Raw genomic sequence first — 15,109 nt, 5'->3', positions numbered from 1 at the left:
TTAAATTAGTGCCTATGAAATGATGTTGTTACAGGGTGAAGCAGGACCACGAGGACTTCCAGGGCCAACTGGACCACCAGTAAGTTTTGTACTCCCAGCAAAGACCTAAAAGGCTATATATATATATATTATTTTTATTTATTTATTTTTTTTAAACTTTTGCAACACCAAATTTAGAATGTAGCAGCTAAATTCTCCATCTGATGTCCCTATTTAGGGTGCAACTGGTGGTCAGGGAATACCAGGAGAGGCTGGAGAGCCAGGACCAATGGTTGGTTCATTTATATGTGACTAACACAAAACATGCTTCTAAACCTGAGAAATTTAAATGGTTATTTGTATTTTTGCAGGGGGAGCCAGGTCATCGTGGGCCTGATGGGCCACCAGGAAAACCAGGACCTGATGTGAGTCAGATAAAGCCACATCTTTGCCTGTTGAATTATCAGTCAGATATCTTAATAAGTTTTTTTCTTGTACAGGGAGGGCCAGGACCTGCAGGTGCAACAGGAGAACCAGGATTTCCAGGATCACCGGTAATTATTTTTAAATTGTCAATACCAAAATTGATTATATCAAAGTTCATAAAATTTCTGGATGTGCTATAATTTATATAAAGAAACAGAATAAAAAGAAAACAATGATATAGTGGGGTTTGTTTTAATGCAGGGTGCAAGGGGATTCCCAGGACTTCCAGGTCTTCCGGGACTAAAAGGCCCAAAGGTAAGCTTTCACTTTTACAGAATATGATTTGCTTATCATGTGAGAAATGTAATGAACTATATATCTCCCACAAGGGAAGCGGTGGACTTGGTGGACCAAAAGGCGAATCTGGAGCAGTGGGAGCCAAGGTATGTTACTTTGAATCAAAAAATGACCTTTGAATAAATAAAAACAAATATTTAAACATACAAATATATATGGGCTGTTTAGAACATCTTTACTGTATTTTAGACCTATGTCTTTGTGGTTTGCAGGGTAAATCTGGTTCTCCTGGTCATATGGGTCCTCCTGGTCCAATTGTAAGCAATACATGCAGTATAAAACGTTTTTAAAACAGAGTCAGGTGTTCAGCTTCACAGATATAAATCCTGTTTTTGTTTCAGGGGCCAGCTGGTTTGCAGGGAGAAAGAGGCCGAATTGGACAAACTGGTCCTGTTGTAAGAAACAAAAGCAGTTTTTTAAAAAATTGATAAAATTATAAAAAAATATTTGAGAATTAAGACATTTTCTATTTTGCTGTAAGGGTAAACGTGGTACACCAGGCCATGTTGGTAAACCAGGACCTTTGGTAAGATCTCAGTTTATTTCTTAATAAACCTTAACTCTTAATTATGTATTAATGTTCATGCTTTTATCCTAAACATGAACATTAATTAATTTATTAAAAACCATCACAACAAGGCTAAAAATAGTAATTTAATGTGTGATAATCTTATTGATTAATTCATTTTTGCATCATCGGTTAACCACACACTGTACACAATGTGAAGTTTAATTTGTTTAAATATTAAACCAATGCTTCTTAAATTATAGGGTCCAATAGGAATACCAGGTCTGCCAGGATTCCCGGGTAACCCAGGAATGAAGGTGAGATTATTTGTGGTGTTTTTGTTGAATCAAAGGATTTTAACTTCACATTATTCATCTGACTGTGGAAGCACTATTAGTATGAATAAATGGTGGTAATCTTTGGGATAAGCAAATCGACATCTATTTAACAGTAGACATAAGGAATTGCTTTGCATTTGTCTAGTGAAGTTATTCTGAAATCCACATTATCATTGTGGTTAAAGCTAGCCAAGTACTGGAACTACAGTTACATCTGCACCTGTAGTTTATTTTAACACTGCCCGTTTCTGCCTGCAGCAAACTTAACATCTTGCTTAATTTTTTAAATTTGCTTCAGGACCAGCAGATCCCAGTATTCTAGAGAACACCATTACTGTAACACTTTCAAATACTTGTACAAAATTACAAGTCTGAGATCAAAACAATCCCATGACATATTGTGATATATGTAGATTATTCCAGGAAGAAATACTTAGTAATCTTGTAATAAGTGCTCAAAAATCATACAAGAGATGCATTTTTATTATTTTGCATTTTCATTAAAAATATTATAATGTGGTTTTCTGCTTCTGGGTATCTATTAGGGGACAGAAGACAAGTATCAGATTGTATTCAACAGGATTTTGAGCAAAGTTTATACCATAAATTGAAGCAAAATGTCTCAGAAACTGCATGTAACAAATATGTAACGTCAGGCTCTTATAGATTAAAATTGAACAAAACATGATTGGTACCTGTCAGACTTGAATAAAGTTGTTAAAAATAAAAATGACATGGCATGGGACCGTTAAAGGTCAGTAAACACTCCCAAAACATGACCTGAAGGTGTTTACTGGTGCAGGGTGAAGCAGGACCAACAGGGGTCAGAGGAAGTCGGGGGCCGCAGGGAGTCAGAGGGGATTCTGGACGTGTAGGACCACCTGGACCCACAGGAAATCAGGTGTCTCACAATCTCATAATTTTTGAAGGTGAAATAGAGATCTTAGGACATTTCTTTTGATATCCATTAGGTAGTAAACGTCAATAATTAATGTATCCTTTTTTGTTTTGTTTGTTTCTATTTTATTTATTTATTTATTTATTTTATTTATCTTTTAACAGGGTGCTGCAGGCACTGATGGATCTCCGGGGGCACGCGGTTCATCTGTAAGTCTTTCTAAAACATTTTGAACCAGCATCCAGCAAATCCTGGTCCATGGCTTGATTGTGATTATGATTTTTTTTTCTTCTTCTTCTTCTCCTTCATAGGGTATTGCAGGTGTTCAGGGTCCACCAGGGTTGTTGGGTCCAGCTGGTCCTCCAGGTCCTCAGGGAACCACAGGAGCAGCAGGACCAAAAGGCCAATTGGTATGAACGTTTTCTTTTTGTACAAATCTGTACGACTTGGTATCTATTTTATCTTGAATTCTAAAACTTTGACCCCTGGGCTCTCCGATTTTTATTACAGGGTGATGTCGGTTTCCCTGGATTTAAAGGAGAAGCTGGAATGAAAGGAGAGCGAGTATGCTTCAAAACTATCCCCAAATAAAAATACCAAAGCTTAATTTTAAATGTTTTACATGCTAGATAATTGACATTGATTTACTAATCGATGTTAGGGTGACCATGGTATTCCGGGTTCACTGGGTCCAATGGGAGAGGAAGGGAAGCGTGGACCCCGGGGAGATGGTGGATCAATTGGTCCTCCAGGACCACCAGGAGAGACAGTGAGTTAACTTTTTTTCATGAGCCTTTTTACACAGAGAATAAACTCATATTGTGGACCAGTGGACCAGCTCTGTACCCTCTGCAGGGTTTGGTAGGGGGCATGGAAGTCTGCCAACCTGTCTGCATGTGTTTCGTGGACTTGGTGAAGGTATTCAACCATGCCCGCATGATGTCCTGTGGGGTGTGCTCTGGGGCTATGAAATACCAGACCCCTTCATACAAGCTGTCTGGTAAGGGTTGGGCTCTGCTAAGGCTGCTTTCACTAATTCTGTTCATAACTTTATAGAGAGAATTTCTAAGCACAGCTGAGGTGTGTCATTTTTCATGATCTTGGTTTGTAGTCTTGTCATTAGTTTTCGTTTGGATCATGATTTGGGTTTTTGCTTTTGTCATGTTTAGTTCAGTTTGTAGTTTTCCCTCATGTGCTCTGTTTTCTGTTCCTGGCTCGTTAGATCACCTGGTCTGATTTCGCATTCACTTCACCTGTTCCTCATCACTCCCTCTGTGTATATATACCCCTTGGTTTTCAGTTGTCTTTGTCAGGTCCTTGTGTTTACCCATGTTGTGTCTTGATTCCCAGTATTGTGTGTTTCCCTGTTCCTGAGTTTGTGACAAATAAACCATTTTACCTGCACTTGGGTCCTCACTGCCACCGCCACGTGACAAGGTATTAAGGGGATCCGATCTAATGGCCTCAGGATGGGGTCTCTGCTTTTTGCAGATGATGTGCCTCTGTTGGTTTCATTGATCTCCAGCTCTCATTGAAGCAATTTGCATCTAACTGTGAAGCAGCTAGGATGAGAATCAGCACCTCCAAATCTGAGGCCATAGTCCTCAGCCGGTAAAGGGTGGAGTGTTATCCTTAGGCTGGGAATGAGGACCTACCTAAAGTGAAGGATCACAAGTATCTTGGGGTGTTCTTCACGAGTGAGGGAAGGATGGAGAGTGAGATTGACAGATCGGTGCAGCATTGGCAGTGATACGAACTCTGTCATCGGTCTGTCGTGGAGCTCTTGATGTACCAGTCGATCTACGTTCCTACCTTCAGATATGGTCACGAGTTGTAGACAATCACTGAATAAACAAGACTGCTTATACAAGCGGTTGAAATGAGTTTCCTCCACAGCGTGGCTGGGCTCTCCCTTAGAAATAAGGTGAGAGCCCAGTCATCCTGGATTGGCTGAGAGTAGAGTTGCTGCTCCTCTGCATTGAGAGGGTCTACCAACTGGCCTGGGAATGCTTTGGGGTATCCCCAGATGAGCTGGAAGAGATTCCCGGGGAGAGGGAAGTCCTGGCTTCCCTGCTGCCCCCTTGGCTTGACCCCAAAAAAAGGGGAAAAGAATGGATGAACAAATGGAATGAACTCCTGTGTAAATACTGCTACATATGATACTAAATGATATTATACATTACCATATCACACAATATACTTTATTGTGCCCTTGGGGAAATTTATTTTGGATGCACTTTGTCAACCTTCTAAAAAACACACACAATAGAGAAATGTCACAAAGATCAATAAATGGACCATAAAAACAATCAAATATGCATTAAACATGTGAAATTAAGGATTGTAAAAACAGCATAACAATCACCTGTAATCAGAAACACACCCAGGAAAATCCAACAGCAGCTTACTTTATCCAATGACCATAATCATGATAGAGAAAAAAATCCCTATATGACATTTTGTACAACCCACCCTGCCTGAAAAGAAATTATTTTAAAACTTGATTGAGGTTACAAAATAAATCATATGTGTATCCTGTCTTCATTTTAGGGAGCACCAGGAAATAGAGGTTTCTCTGGTGCTGATGGTTTACCAGGCCAAAAGGTGAGTAATGTGAAATACCTAATAGTGAAAATCATCACTGTCACATTTATGGTTTTTATTCTTATGCATTACCTTTCTAAACAGGGAGCCCAGGGTGAAAGAGGGGTGCCAGGGTCAGGTGGTGGCAAAGGTTTATCTGGAGATCCAGGCCGGATTGGTGAGCCAGGTTTAACAGGAGCTCGGGTAAGACAGATGTTTTATAGAGAACCATGTTTTATATAAAGCCCTGCACTAGAAATATCTTTTTTTTTTTTTTTTTTTAATTTTTAAAGGTCAAATCTGTCATTTCTTGATGTTGTAACAGCATTCTGAAAGATTATGCAATCAACTGATTAATCTGTGATGGGTGAGGGTGTCAAGATTGGATATAGAGAAAACATCCACCAAAAGTTTAGTCTTTCCAATGACTCATTGCTTTGTGGCAAATTCAACCAGAAAATCATCAGTTAGTTCCCAAAAACTATTTCTCGGTGCAATATTGCAAAGAACTCTGGCCTTTAAACATCTACAGTTCACAGCACTGTGAAAAGATTCAGGGAGTCTGGGTAAATTCAGTGTTAAAAGGCCAAGGATGGAAACCACTATGGAATGCCAGTGATCTTCCAGTCCTCATGCAGCACCTCATGCAGTACCTCTATATTCAAAAGAGCCATGTCAACTCAGGAGTTCCTTGGAAAACCATTTTTCACTTGTCACAATCCACTGCTGCATCCAGAAATGTAACCTGAAACTGTATTACACACAAAGGAAGCCATATATCAACTCTGGCAGCAGTTTTCTGGACACCAGCTCATTTCAGACAGACAGAAAGAATGTTGACATGTTTTGTGATCAGATGAGTCGAAATTTCAGCTGGAAGAAAACACTGATGCCTTTTTTGTGTCAAATATAACAAAGATCATCCAGGCTGTAGTGAGGAAATAATCTTATCACTAATGTCAAGAAATGAGTAAGAAAACTCTGTGTGACTTCAGAAAACTGTTAAAAACTGCTGTTATTTAAAGGAAATTTGAGTTTATGTGATTTATGATCTTGCAGCTTCACCTAAAACATCAAACTCAGAAATATGTAAAATGACTTAAATTTAAATGGAAAACATTATTTTACAGGGTCTCACAGGACTTATTGGTGCCCAGGGATCAGAGGGAAGGCAAGGACCAATGGTATACAAACTTTTCTTAAACTCAGACTACATTATACATGTAATATAGTTGTTATATCACTGAGTTAATCCAACTTTTCTTGTCTTTTTAGGGCTCAGCAGGAGAGGATGGCAAACAAGGCTCAGCTGGTCCTTCTGGAAACAGAGGTTCTGCAGGACCTATGGGCCTGCCAGGCCCAAAAGGCTTTGCAGTCAGTATGAATATAATAATATAATTAGACATTGTTAAGAGCCTGTATTAAAGGCTACTACCAGTATTACTTTACAGATGCAATTTTACTTCAGTAGATGCTTGGTTACTAGTTTTAAAAAGACACATAACACATTTTTAGTTGTAGAAAATAAAAGTTAAAAAAAAAACAAACAAAAAAAAACACAATGACTGTCCAGTGCTTGATCTCAGTTTGTGCACCTGTTCATCTTCAGGGTGATGCTGGGAAGATTGGAGAGGCTGGAAATCCTGGATCTCCAGGTCAAAGGGCAAGTTATTTCTAACTCCCAATCCATGTTTTTTTTATTTCCTTTTCTTCATTAAAGTAAAAATGCCCAGATAAATAAATACTGCACTTAACTTGTCCACTAGGGTTCAAATGGAAAAGATGGAGAGGAGGGTGCTGCCGGTCAAGCAGGCCCAGCTGTAAGCATTAAACTGCTGAAATTATCACTCCATTATTTGTTTTAAACTATTGTGCTTTTATCATCTTTTAATCTGTTTAATCTTCTCCAGGGTCCAGCAGGAAAGAGAGGAGAGCAGGGACCTCAGGGAGTGAGCGGTTTCCAGGTAGAATGCAGTTTTTATGACTTTTTAATTATTATCATATGAATACACCTGGGGAAAGAAATACATGAAGCTAAACCTTGATTCCTGATTTCAGCGCACCAGTGTATTGACAAGTGAGCTGATGCATTTGCTTTTCATGGTCCTTATCTGTGAATAAATACTGGGTTAATATTTTTAGGGTTTGCCTGGACCCCCAGGCCCACCTGGAGAGTCAGGAAAACCAGGTGATGAGGTATAAGAGAGTAAAACCATTGGTTTGATTTTAAACTTCACATTAATATTCATTGACAATAACAGTTTTTTCCCCCCTTTCATAGGGACTTGCTGGTGAGGTTGGTGCTGTTGGAGCGACAGGTCCAAGAGTAAGTCCACTGGTCCAGCTAATTACTAACTCTACTCCTCAATCCAGCAATTGTTCATTTGAATCCTTTTGGTTATTTAGTGCAACAATAAATAATTGTATATCATTAGCTACTGGGTATCTTCACAGGGAGAAAGAGGCCCTCCAGGAGAAAGAGGGGAAGTGGGGCCCAATGGCTTACAGGGGCCCAAAGGTAGTCCAGGTGGACCAGGACCAGATGGACAAAAGGTATCCCTTCTGCAAATCCTTAGACACTAAACCTTATTAAGCTGAATGCTGCTACATTAGATTCTAGTTATACCTTGCTGTGTCTGTCATATAATTCAGGGTAACCCAGGTCCACCAGGTTCTAATGGAGAGCCTGGAGGTCCAGGACTTCAGGGGATGCCAGGGGAGAGAGGCATATCAGGACCCTCAGGGCCAAAGGGAGATGCTGTAAGTTCAAAGATATATCATTGCAAAAATGAGGAGAGTAGCAGGTCTTGTCTACATGTACATGGTTTATTTTGACAAATGTAGATTTTTCTATGTATGTGCATATTGTCTAAATGGTAACACAGATTTTGAAAAAAGGAATAGTTTATCAAAAGTAAGTTTTGGGATTTTTTGCTTACTTAATCAGATTGTGTGCCACCATCTCCTCAGTCTGATGTCTGTTTATGTGCTGATCACATGTCAATGGGGAATGCCAGAGAAATAAAACCTATGCTCACATCATTGAATTTTTATGAACTTTTTATATGTCTGAGTATGTCTGAAGATACATAACAAAATTGAGGAATAAATTGGTCATTGCGCCTTTAAAGGTCCCATATTATGCAAAATTCACTTTCTAAAGGTTTTGTAACAATCATGTGTGTCCTCATAGCCTGTGTATGAAGCCAAAAAATGAGAAAGTTCTGTCTTCTCTCTCACTTGCTTGCTCCACTTTTTAAAGCAAATGTGTGCTCAAAAGGGTGAGTCTGAGATCCCTTTGTGACCTCATGAAGGGAAATAACCACTACCCTTGGTAGTTGATACTGTCATTGGCCGGCTACCCCAGCTAGTTGAGCCTGCCCTTTAAAATCACAGAGTGGGCATCAGCAAAAGCCGGATCTTCTCCCAGAGAGGGGCATGGACAGGCACCACTTATGAACATTTAAAGGTTCAGACACAGAAACAGCCCGTTCTCAGTAGAGCTCACTAGAGCTACTTTTGGAATGGCTGAAATGAAGGACCAAGGCTGAATTTAGAGTAATACACTTTGAAAAAAAAGTTTTTGGACCTCTGACACCCATATGAAACTTTTGAAAAAATTTATAATATGGGACCTTTAAATAAGCTTTTGCCTGCATTTACATCTTTGGATTGTCAATGAAAGTGCCTTAAATTTTTACTTCTTTTTTTTGAATCCATGTTCATGCTGAAAAAAACCACAAGCAGTCACTATGTGATCCTGAACCACTTTCTATTTTAGGGCTCTGTTGGAGGAAAAGGACTTGAAGGAAAAGCTGGAGCGGATGGTGTGAGGGTGAGTTGTCTGAAAAAATGTCCAATGATGACACAAAGATTGAAAACATGCACTTTGTTTCTTTTTTTTCCTAAAATAATTATAAAACATAAATTTGTGTTTGATTTAAAAAAGGGCCTTCCCGGTCCTGTTGGGCCTGCTGGTCCCAGTGGACCAAATGGAGCAAAGGTGAGTAACTGTCTGCTTAAACTTGGAAACATGATTAGACAGGATTGTTTGATTAGCTAGTAAACACTTTGCCACAAAAACATATAAAGCTGTAAAAAAATAAATGTATTTTTTTTAAATAAAGGAATTATACTTTTGATTATTTCAGGGTGAACCTGGCCCACCAGGACCTACAGGACACCGAGGCTCAAGAGGAATAGCTGTCAGCAGAATTCTTTAACTTTAATAACAAATTTAGCTTTTCTTTTTCTTTCCTTCTTGATAACTGTGTGATTCTGTGTGTGATGATATTTACAGGGCTCTACTGGTGATCCTGGTCCAATTGGGGCTGCTGGCTTTCAGGGACCTCCTGTATGTGACCACTGCAAGTCAAAACACACACAAACACAAAGAAAGAAATTCAAAATTGCCATGGGAGCTTTTTTGGAAAGAGGTGTTGTTGTTTCTTTTCCAGGGTCTAGATGGTCAGCCTGGGGTCAAAGGTGATGTTGGGGAGCCTGGTTTGAAGGGAGAAGCAGGAGCACCAGGACCACAGGGGATGGCTGGAAAACCAGGAACACAGGTACAAAAAAAGAAAAACTCAAGCCTGAAATGTCTTCTATGCACTGCTCTGAAAATATTATAGAAACATTTACTTATAATGAAGCAATTCAACCTACTAGTTGTATCAGATTTGATGGTTCCAGATCAACTGGAAACAGTTTAATTATTTACAGATATGCAAGATAATTTGCTTGTGTGTGTTTGTAGGGTCCTGGTGGTGTGGCCGGGCTGAAAGGTGCCAGAGGATCGCAGGGTCCAGCTGTGAGTGAAGCTTCATACTCTAAATCCTGAACCACAGAGCTGTCTAGTTCTGCAGTGTTTTTTTTAACACAGTCCAACTTTACAACTAATATTAGACTTAAACTGTATCTTACTTGAAGCACTTTTTTCTTGTAGGGCTCTCCTGGTTTTCCTGGACTTCCTGGAGGAGTTGGGACCCCTGGCTCTCTTGTGAGTTGTTACACTTGACTGATTTCATAACATCACACTAACAATGCCAAAGTGCTAAAATATAGAAGCTATAAAAACAGATATCTGATCTGATGTCACGTTATTTAAGAAAGAATATTTTAGTTGACTTGCTGGGGTTTATTTTATTTTATTTTAGTCAGTCAAAAATGTGAAAAATTAAAGTTGCCAAGTTTGGAATAAAGAAAAACAAATTATTTTTTCAGACTTGTTCAAGTTTTTATTAATGTTTGATTCAGGGTGCCGTTGGGGCAGATGGACCAATAGGTGAGCCAGGAAAGCAGGGACTGCCTGGAATCCGAGGAGAGAATGGAGCTTCAGGCCGTCAAGGCGAGAGTGGACCTCCTGGTCCTCCTGGCAACGCTGGAGAGAAGGGGGAGTCTGGAGAAGATGGTCCTCCGGTGAGGTGCAGAGAAGTGTTTATTGTTAAGTTGCACCTGTTTTAGTTGCTTATGTGTTCTTGTGTTTCTCTTGCAGGGCCCTGACGGACCTCCAGGACCTGCTGGCCCCTCAGGACAACGAGGAATTGTAGGCCAGCCAGGCGTGAGAGGGGAGAGTGGCCTGATGGGGCTGCCAGGTCCTGCTGTAAGTGTTCCTGGCAAAAATGTTTCCTGTCCATTGTTAGCCACACAAAGCCTGAACACACCTCAGCTGTGTGCTTATTGCTGTTAGACTCAGATGTGGAAGTTAATGTTTTATTTATTTGTTAGGGTCCACCGGGAAAACAAGGAGCTCCTGGAACTCAGGGGGTCAAAGGCCCAGATAGTGTGGTTGGTTTACCAGGAGCCACCGGGCCAAGAGGAGATGTTGGCCCTGAGGTTTGTCCCATCAGTAGTTGTTGTATATCCAATTATTGGTTTTGAGATCTTTTAGCAATACTACTGAAAAACTATCTTCATTAAGCCTTCTATATTATAAGTTTCTTTTTCTATTCCGAATTGCTTGGGATTATTTAGGGTATTGCTGGAGCAGAGGGGTCTCCTGGTAAAGATGGGCTTGTAGGGGAAAGGGTGAGTGTAAACATGTTGTACATATATATCTGTTTCTGTAATCTTAGGTTGTACATTAATTGTTGTGTGTGTGTATTTGTAGGGAGACAAGGGTAATCCTGGCCCAGAGGGTCTACCTGGTGTTGTAGGGTCTCCAGGTAATGAGGGTCCAGTGGGAACAACTGGCAGTCCAGGACCAAGAGGTGAAAATGTGAGTTTCACAAGCAGCTTAACTGTGATATCACATCTGCCAGTCACACATTAATACTTCTGTCATTTAATTTTACCTGTTCTGTATTTAGGGTGCTAGAGGTCCTCCTGGACCTCAAGGATCACCTGGAGTACGGGGCAAAGTGGTGGGACAGTTTTCTATCATCTTGATGGCCAATAAAATTTATCATCAATTTTATAACAGCATTTTAAACTGTTTCTTTCACTGTTACCCTGTATTATCTATTGTTTCTGTTCTTAGGGTCCTCAAGGACCACAAGGAGAGAAAGGAGGAGCTGGAGAACAAGGAGAGAGGGGTCAGAAAGGACACAGAGGCTTCACTGGACTCCACGGTCTACCAGGAACAGCCGTAAGATAAACGTTTATTGTTCAAAGTGACATGTAAGCCAAAAAAGAAAACAATGAAACCAAAGAAAACATATTTACAGTTTCTGTATGTGTAAATCAACAATACATTTTTATGCATTTAAGAAAGAATATCCATATAAATATACAATTAAAAAAATGTTTAGTTTTGTTACTTTTGTGAAACTTTATCAGTGAGGGTATCAGTAGATGAACCCGATGAACTTTCTCTGTTTCAGGGTGCCACAGGAGACCCAGGAGCTAAAGGAATAGTTGGACCAGCTGGAACAAGGGTACACAAAATTTTGGTTGATATATAAATAAATAAAAACATCTTACAATATGTCAAGGTGTTAATCTATCTGCTTTATAATCACATAGGGGCCTCCAGGAGTGGTTGGTCCCCCAGGAAAGGAGGGAAATATTGGCCACCCTGGACCATCAGGAGCTCCTGGAAGCAGAGGAAGCAGCGGAGACCTCGGAAGCCAGGTGACAACACAACAAACGCTGTCTCTGACTTCTCAGTCCTCTTAACGGGGCAGAGTTCATTATTGTAGGTAAATGTTTAAATAGCAAGGCTTCATCTTCAGAGGAAGACATATATGTGTTGGAGATCAACATTTTAGTTTAAATAAAATTTAAATTTAACCTTAAAATTGAATTTGGCCTGTTGGTGATGCTCAGTGGGAGATCAGGTGTTAGACAAGATTAGAAATTTGACTGTGGGGAAAAATACAGCAAAATTAGTTAAAGAATCTTGATGTTTTCTTTTTCAGGGTCCACCTGGTGAACCTGGACCTCCTGGCCCTCCAGGTCCCCCCGGACCTCCCACCACTGCTGTGGAAGACCTGTTTGCTGGCATGATTGATTATGATGAGAACGGTGGCGTTGCAGAAGCTTTGGAACTCCCAGAGTATGATGCAGAAGCTGATCATCCTCCTCCTCCAGAATTCAACAAAGATGAGGCTCTGCCCAATAAGAACCCACAGATCCTGCATTCAGAAAGGGGTGTTCAGATCACACTGAAGACCCTCAGTGGACACCTGCAAAACCTGCGCAGTCCAGACGGCAGCAAGATGAACCCTGCAAAAACCTGCCAGGACATCAAGCAGTGCTACCCTCAGAAAAAGACTGGTTAGGGTCTTATTTTCCTGCTTATCTCTGCTTTTCATTGCTCACTCAACATGTTCATTACTTGTCCATTTGATACAGGCGAGTACTGGTTAGATCCAAACCAAGGAAGCACAAAAGATGCAATCAAGGTCTTCTGCAATATGGAAACTGGTGAGACCTGCATCTCAGCCAGTCCGGCCAACATTCCTCGCAAAGCTTGGTGGACGAAATCCAGTCCCACTCCAAACAAACCTGTCTGGTTTGGAGCAGATATGAACGATGGAACCAAAGTAGGAATGGACATGGGTGTTTTAAACCTTTATTGGAATTGAATGCTGAATGCAACAATGCAATTGTACTTACTTGCATTCAACATCTCATTTCAGTTCCGTTATGGCAACAAAGAGGAGCAGCCAAACGCTGTGGCAGTTCAGCTGAAGCTGCTGCAAGTTCTGTCCAAAGAGTCACACCAGAACATCACCTACCACTGCAAGAACAGTGTGGCTTATAAAACGGGAAAGAGTAGCAACCTGAAGAAAGCTCTGGTCCTTCGAGGCTTCAACGGCCAAGAACTCAGAGCACAAGGCAACAACAGGCTGCGATACATCGTTATCGAGGATAGCTGCTGGGTAAGTCTTCTATTCAATGCCTAGATTTTGGGGGGAAAAAAGGTCTGAAAGACGTTAATAAGGGCTTCTCCTTTTTTTATCAGAAATTAGATGGACAGTGGGGCAAGACAGTGATTGAATACAGGACTCAAACCTCCGCCAGGCTCCCCATTGTGGACTTGGCCCCTATGGATGTTGGAGGGGCTGATCAGGAATTTGGCCTGGACATTGGCCCGGTTTGCTTTTCATAAAACCATCAATTCCCCACCCAACACGGACATAAATAGCCCATTTGATGGGAATGCATCCAATGCCAATAAAGGTTAAATGTTACATGGCTGCATGACCTGTGCAACTTGTTGGACGCTGATTTTATTTATGCACCTTTTCAGTAATTTACAATCTAAAGCACAAGTTCTTCACAGGGATCACAATCATGCATGGGTTTAGTTGGATTTTGCATGAACTGGAAAGCAGACTGTATCAGGTCAAATTACAAAATAAAGTTATATGAGTTAAAGTATTCAAACTTTATATTTTTCCAATAGATGCACAGTCAGAGACCCTTAATGAAGCAAGAGTTGCCACTGCAGTGACTGTAGTTATTAATTTTTAACAGAAAAAAATAATGAAAATCAAGCTTGAACCTAAATTATTAAGTTCTGCAAAAGAACTCATTTACTCTTTGAATAGAAAACCTTTTAATCTTATTTCACAACTCAAACTGTAAATGCAACATTGACTGTAAATTGCAAATAATGTGTTTATTGTTGACAATAGATGTGGAATAAATGTCTTTCTTTTGAACAACTGGGCTTCTCGCCCATAATGAAGAACATTTTGTGTAGGAAAGAAAGTGTGACTGAACACTCTCACCACTAGATGGAGACAAGACTTTTAATTTTGGAATGCAAATCAGAGCTTTAGGTTTTTTACCTGATATCCCAGCTGAAGAATTCTGGAAGAAACAGTACAGGGGTTAAAAAAAAAAGAAGAATTTATATAAAATGCTAGGTGAATTTATATATTTTAAAATTGCTTTAAGCTCTCATGACGCAAAAATAAATAGAAAACTAGCAGAAATGTCTAGCTTGATCCTGCAAGTGAGGCCTGTTGTCATGCTTTTCCCTTCCATTTCAGTGTGTCTGCATGTTTGTGGGTGTGTGTCTGAACAAAATGAAAAAAATAAACGACAGAGGGAGAGAGCGGTCCTTACAGGAAGAGAGTGAGTCAAAGTTCAGGCAGCACATGTTTCTGGGTCGACCTCTCCACTCCTCTCGCGCTGAAAGACGTGACACTCTCACCGTTTCCTGAAGCCCAAGCTTGATCCACATCTGTTGAAGTGGTCATTTTTAGCTTGGGCTTCTATTTTCATTTTGACTTTGGTGGAAAAAATCTAACAGTAAAAGTGCTTTTCTATTATTGCACATTTTCATGTGTTTTTCTTTTTTTTCATTAGACTTGCTCAGTTAGGAATTGACAATAATGTAAAAACTGATGTAGCTGCTTGTGTTTGTTTTTTTATCTGCATCTTTTACAGTTTCTGTAATAGTTGGTTTATTTAATCTAATTGAATTCTAATTTATTCATAATTCACCATTAAATTCCTTTAAAAAAAACTTGGCAACCCAATAACAGATGGCAAAATAAATTGTCATGTTCTTTTCTTTTTTAATATGTGAGCAGGCTTTATTCTTGCAGTTTTAATGAGTGTGTGTGT

At 40.0% G+C, this 15,109-nt stretch overlaps 1 protein-coding gene across 2 annotated transcripts in view; it reads left to right on the top strand.

Moving 5' to 3' along the window:
* The window catches only part of LOC121635897 (collagen alpha-2(V) chain-like), a 29,552-nt gene extending 14,504 nt beyond the window's left edge, over window positions 1-15,048 (top strand). For both annotated transcript variants that reach the window (XM_041979295.1, XM_041979294.1), the window contains 46 exons: window positions 35-79; window positions 218-271; window positions 351-404; window positions 480-533; window positions 667-720; window positions 795-848; window positions 975-1,019; window positions 1,104-1,157; window positions 1,244-1,288; window positions 1,534-1,587; window positions 2,411-2,509; window positions 2,671-2,715; window positions 2,818-2,916; window positions 3,017-3,070; window positions 3,168-3,275; window positions 5,057-5,110; window positions 5,195-5,293; window positions 6,220-6,273; window positions 6,365-6,463; window positions 6,699-6,752; window positions 6,856-6,909; window positions 7,000-7,053; window positions 7,232-7,285; window positions 7,371-7,415; window positions 7,544-7,642; window positions 7,742-7,849; window positions 8,871-8,924; window positions 9,039-9,092; window positions 9,241-9,294; window positions 9,390-9,443; window positions 9,547-9,654; window positions 9,843-9,896; window positions 10,032-10,085; window positions 10,343-10,504; window positions 10,581-10,688; window positions 10,814-10,921; window positions 11,060-11,113; window positions 11,196-11,303; window positions 11,395-11,448; window positions 11,565-11,672; window positions 11,908-11,961; window positions 12,050-12,157; window positions 12,445-12,802; window positions 12,881-13,071; window positions 13,168-13,410; window positions 13,494-15,048. In XM_041979295.1, the coding sequence (XP_041835229.1) occupies window positions 35-79; window positions 218-271; window positions 351-404; window positions 480-533; window positions 667-720; window positions 795-848; window positions 975-1,019; window positions 1,104-1,157; window positions 1,244-1,288; window positions 1,534-1,587; window positions 2,411-2,509; window positions 2,671-2,715; window positions 2,818-2,916; window positions 3,017-3,070; window positions 3,168-3,275; window positions 5,057-5,110; window positions 5,195-5,293; window positions 6,220-6,273; window positions 6,365-6,463; window positions 6,699-6,752; window positions 6,856-6,909; window positions 7,000-7,053; window positions 7,232-7,285; window positions 7,371-7,415; window positions 7,544-7,642; window positions 7,742-7,849; window positions 8,871-8,924; window positions 9,039-9,092; window positions 9,241-9,294; window positions 9,390-9,443; window positions 9,547-9,654; window positions 9,843-9,896; window positions 10,032-10,085; window positions 10,343-10,504; window positions 10,581-10,688; window positions 10,814-10,921; window positions 11,060-11,113; window positions 11,196-11,303; window positions 11,395-11,448; window positions 11,565-11,672; window positions 11,908-11,961; window positions 12,050-12,157; window positions 12,445-12,802; window positions 12,881-13,071; window positions 13,168-13,410; window positions 13,494-13,640 (3,927 nt within the window). In that variant the 3' untranslated portion in view covers window positions 13,641-15,048. The remainder of the gene's footprint in view (window positions 1-34; window positions 80-217; window positions 272-350; window positions 405-479; window positions 534-666; window positions 721-794; window positions 849-974; window positions 1,020-1,103; window positions 1,158-1,243; window positions 1,289-1,533; window positions 1,588-2,410; window positions 2,510-2,670; window positions 2,716-2,817; window positions 2,917-3,016; window positions 3,071-3,167; window positions 3,276-5,056; window positions 5,111-5,194; window positions 5,294-6,219; window positions 6,274-6,364; window positions 6,464-6,698; window positions 6,753-6,855; window positions 6,910-6,999; window positions 7,054-7,231; window positions 7,286-7,370; window positions 7,416-7,543; window positions 7,643-7,741; window positions 7,850-8,870; window positions 8,925-9,038; window positions 9,093-9,240; window positions 9,295-9,389; window positions 9,444-9,546; window positions 9,655-9,842; window positions 9,897-10,031; window positions 10,086-10,342; window positions 10,505-10,580; window positions 10,689-10,813; window positions 10,922-11,059; window positions 11,114-11,195; window positions 11,304-11,394; window positions 11,449-11,564; window positions 11,673-11,907; window positions 11,962-12,049; window positions 12,158-12,444; window positions 12,803-12,880; window positions 13,072-13,167; window positions 13,411-13,493) is intronic.
* The last annotated feature ends 61 nt before the right edge of the window (window positions 15,049-15,109 follow it).

The sequence above is a fragment of the Melanotaenia boesemani genome, chromosome 24, assembly GCF_017639745.1.
Source record: "Melanotaenia boesemani isolate fMelBoe1 chromosome 24, fMelBoe1.pri, whole genome shotgun sequence".
NCBI classification, from domain to species: Eukaryota; Metazoa; Chordata; class Actinopteri; order Atheriniformes; family Melanotaeniidae; genus Melanotaenia; species Melanotaenia boesemani.
The sequence above is the reverse complement of the archived record's forward strand: the minus strand, read 5'-3'. Positions and strand labels throughout refer to the sequence as shown.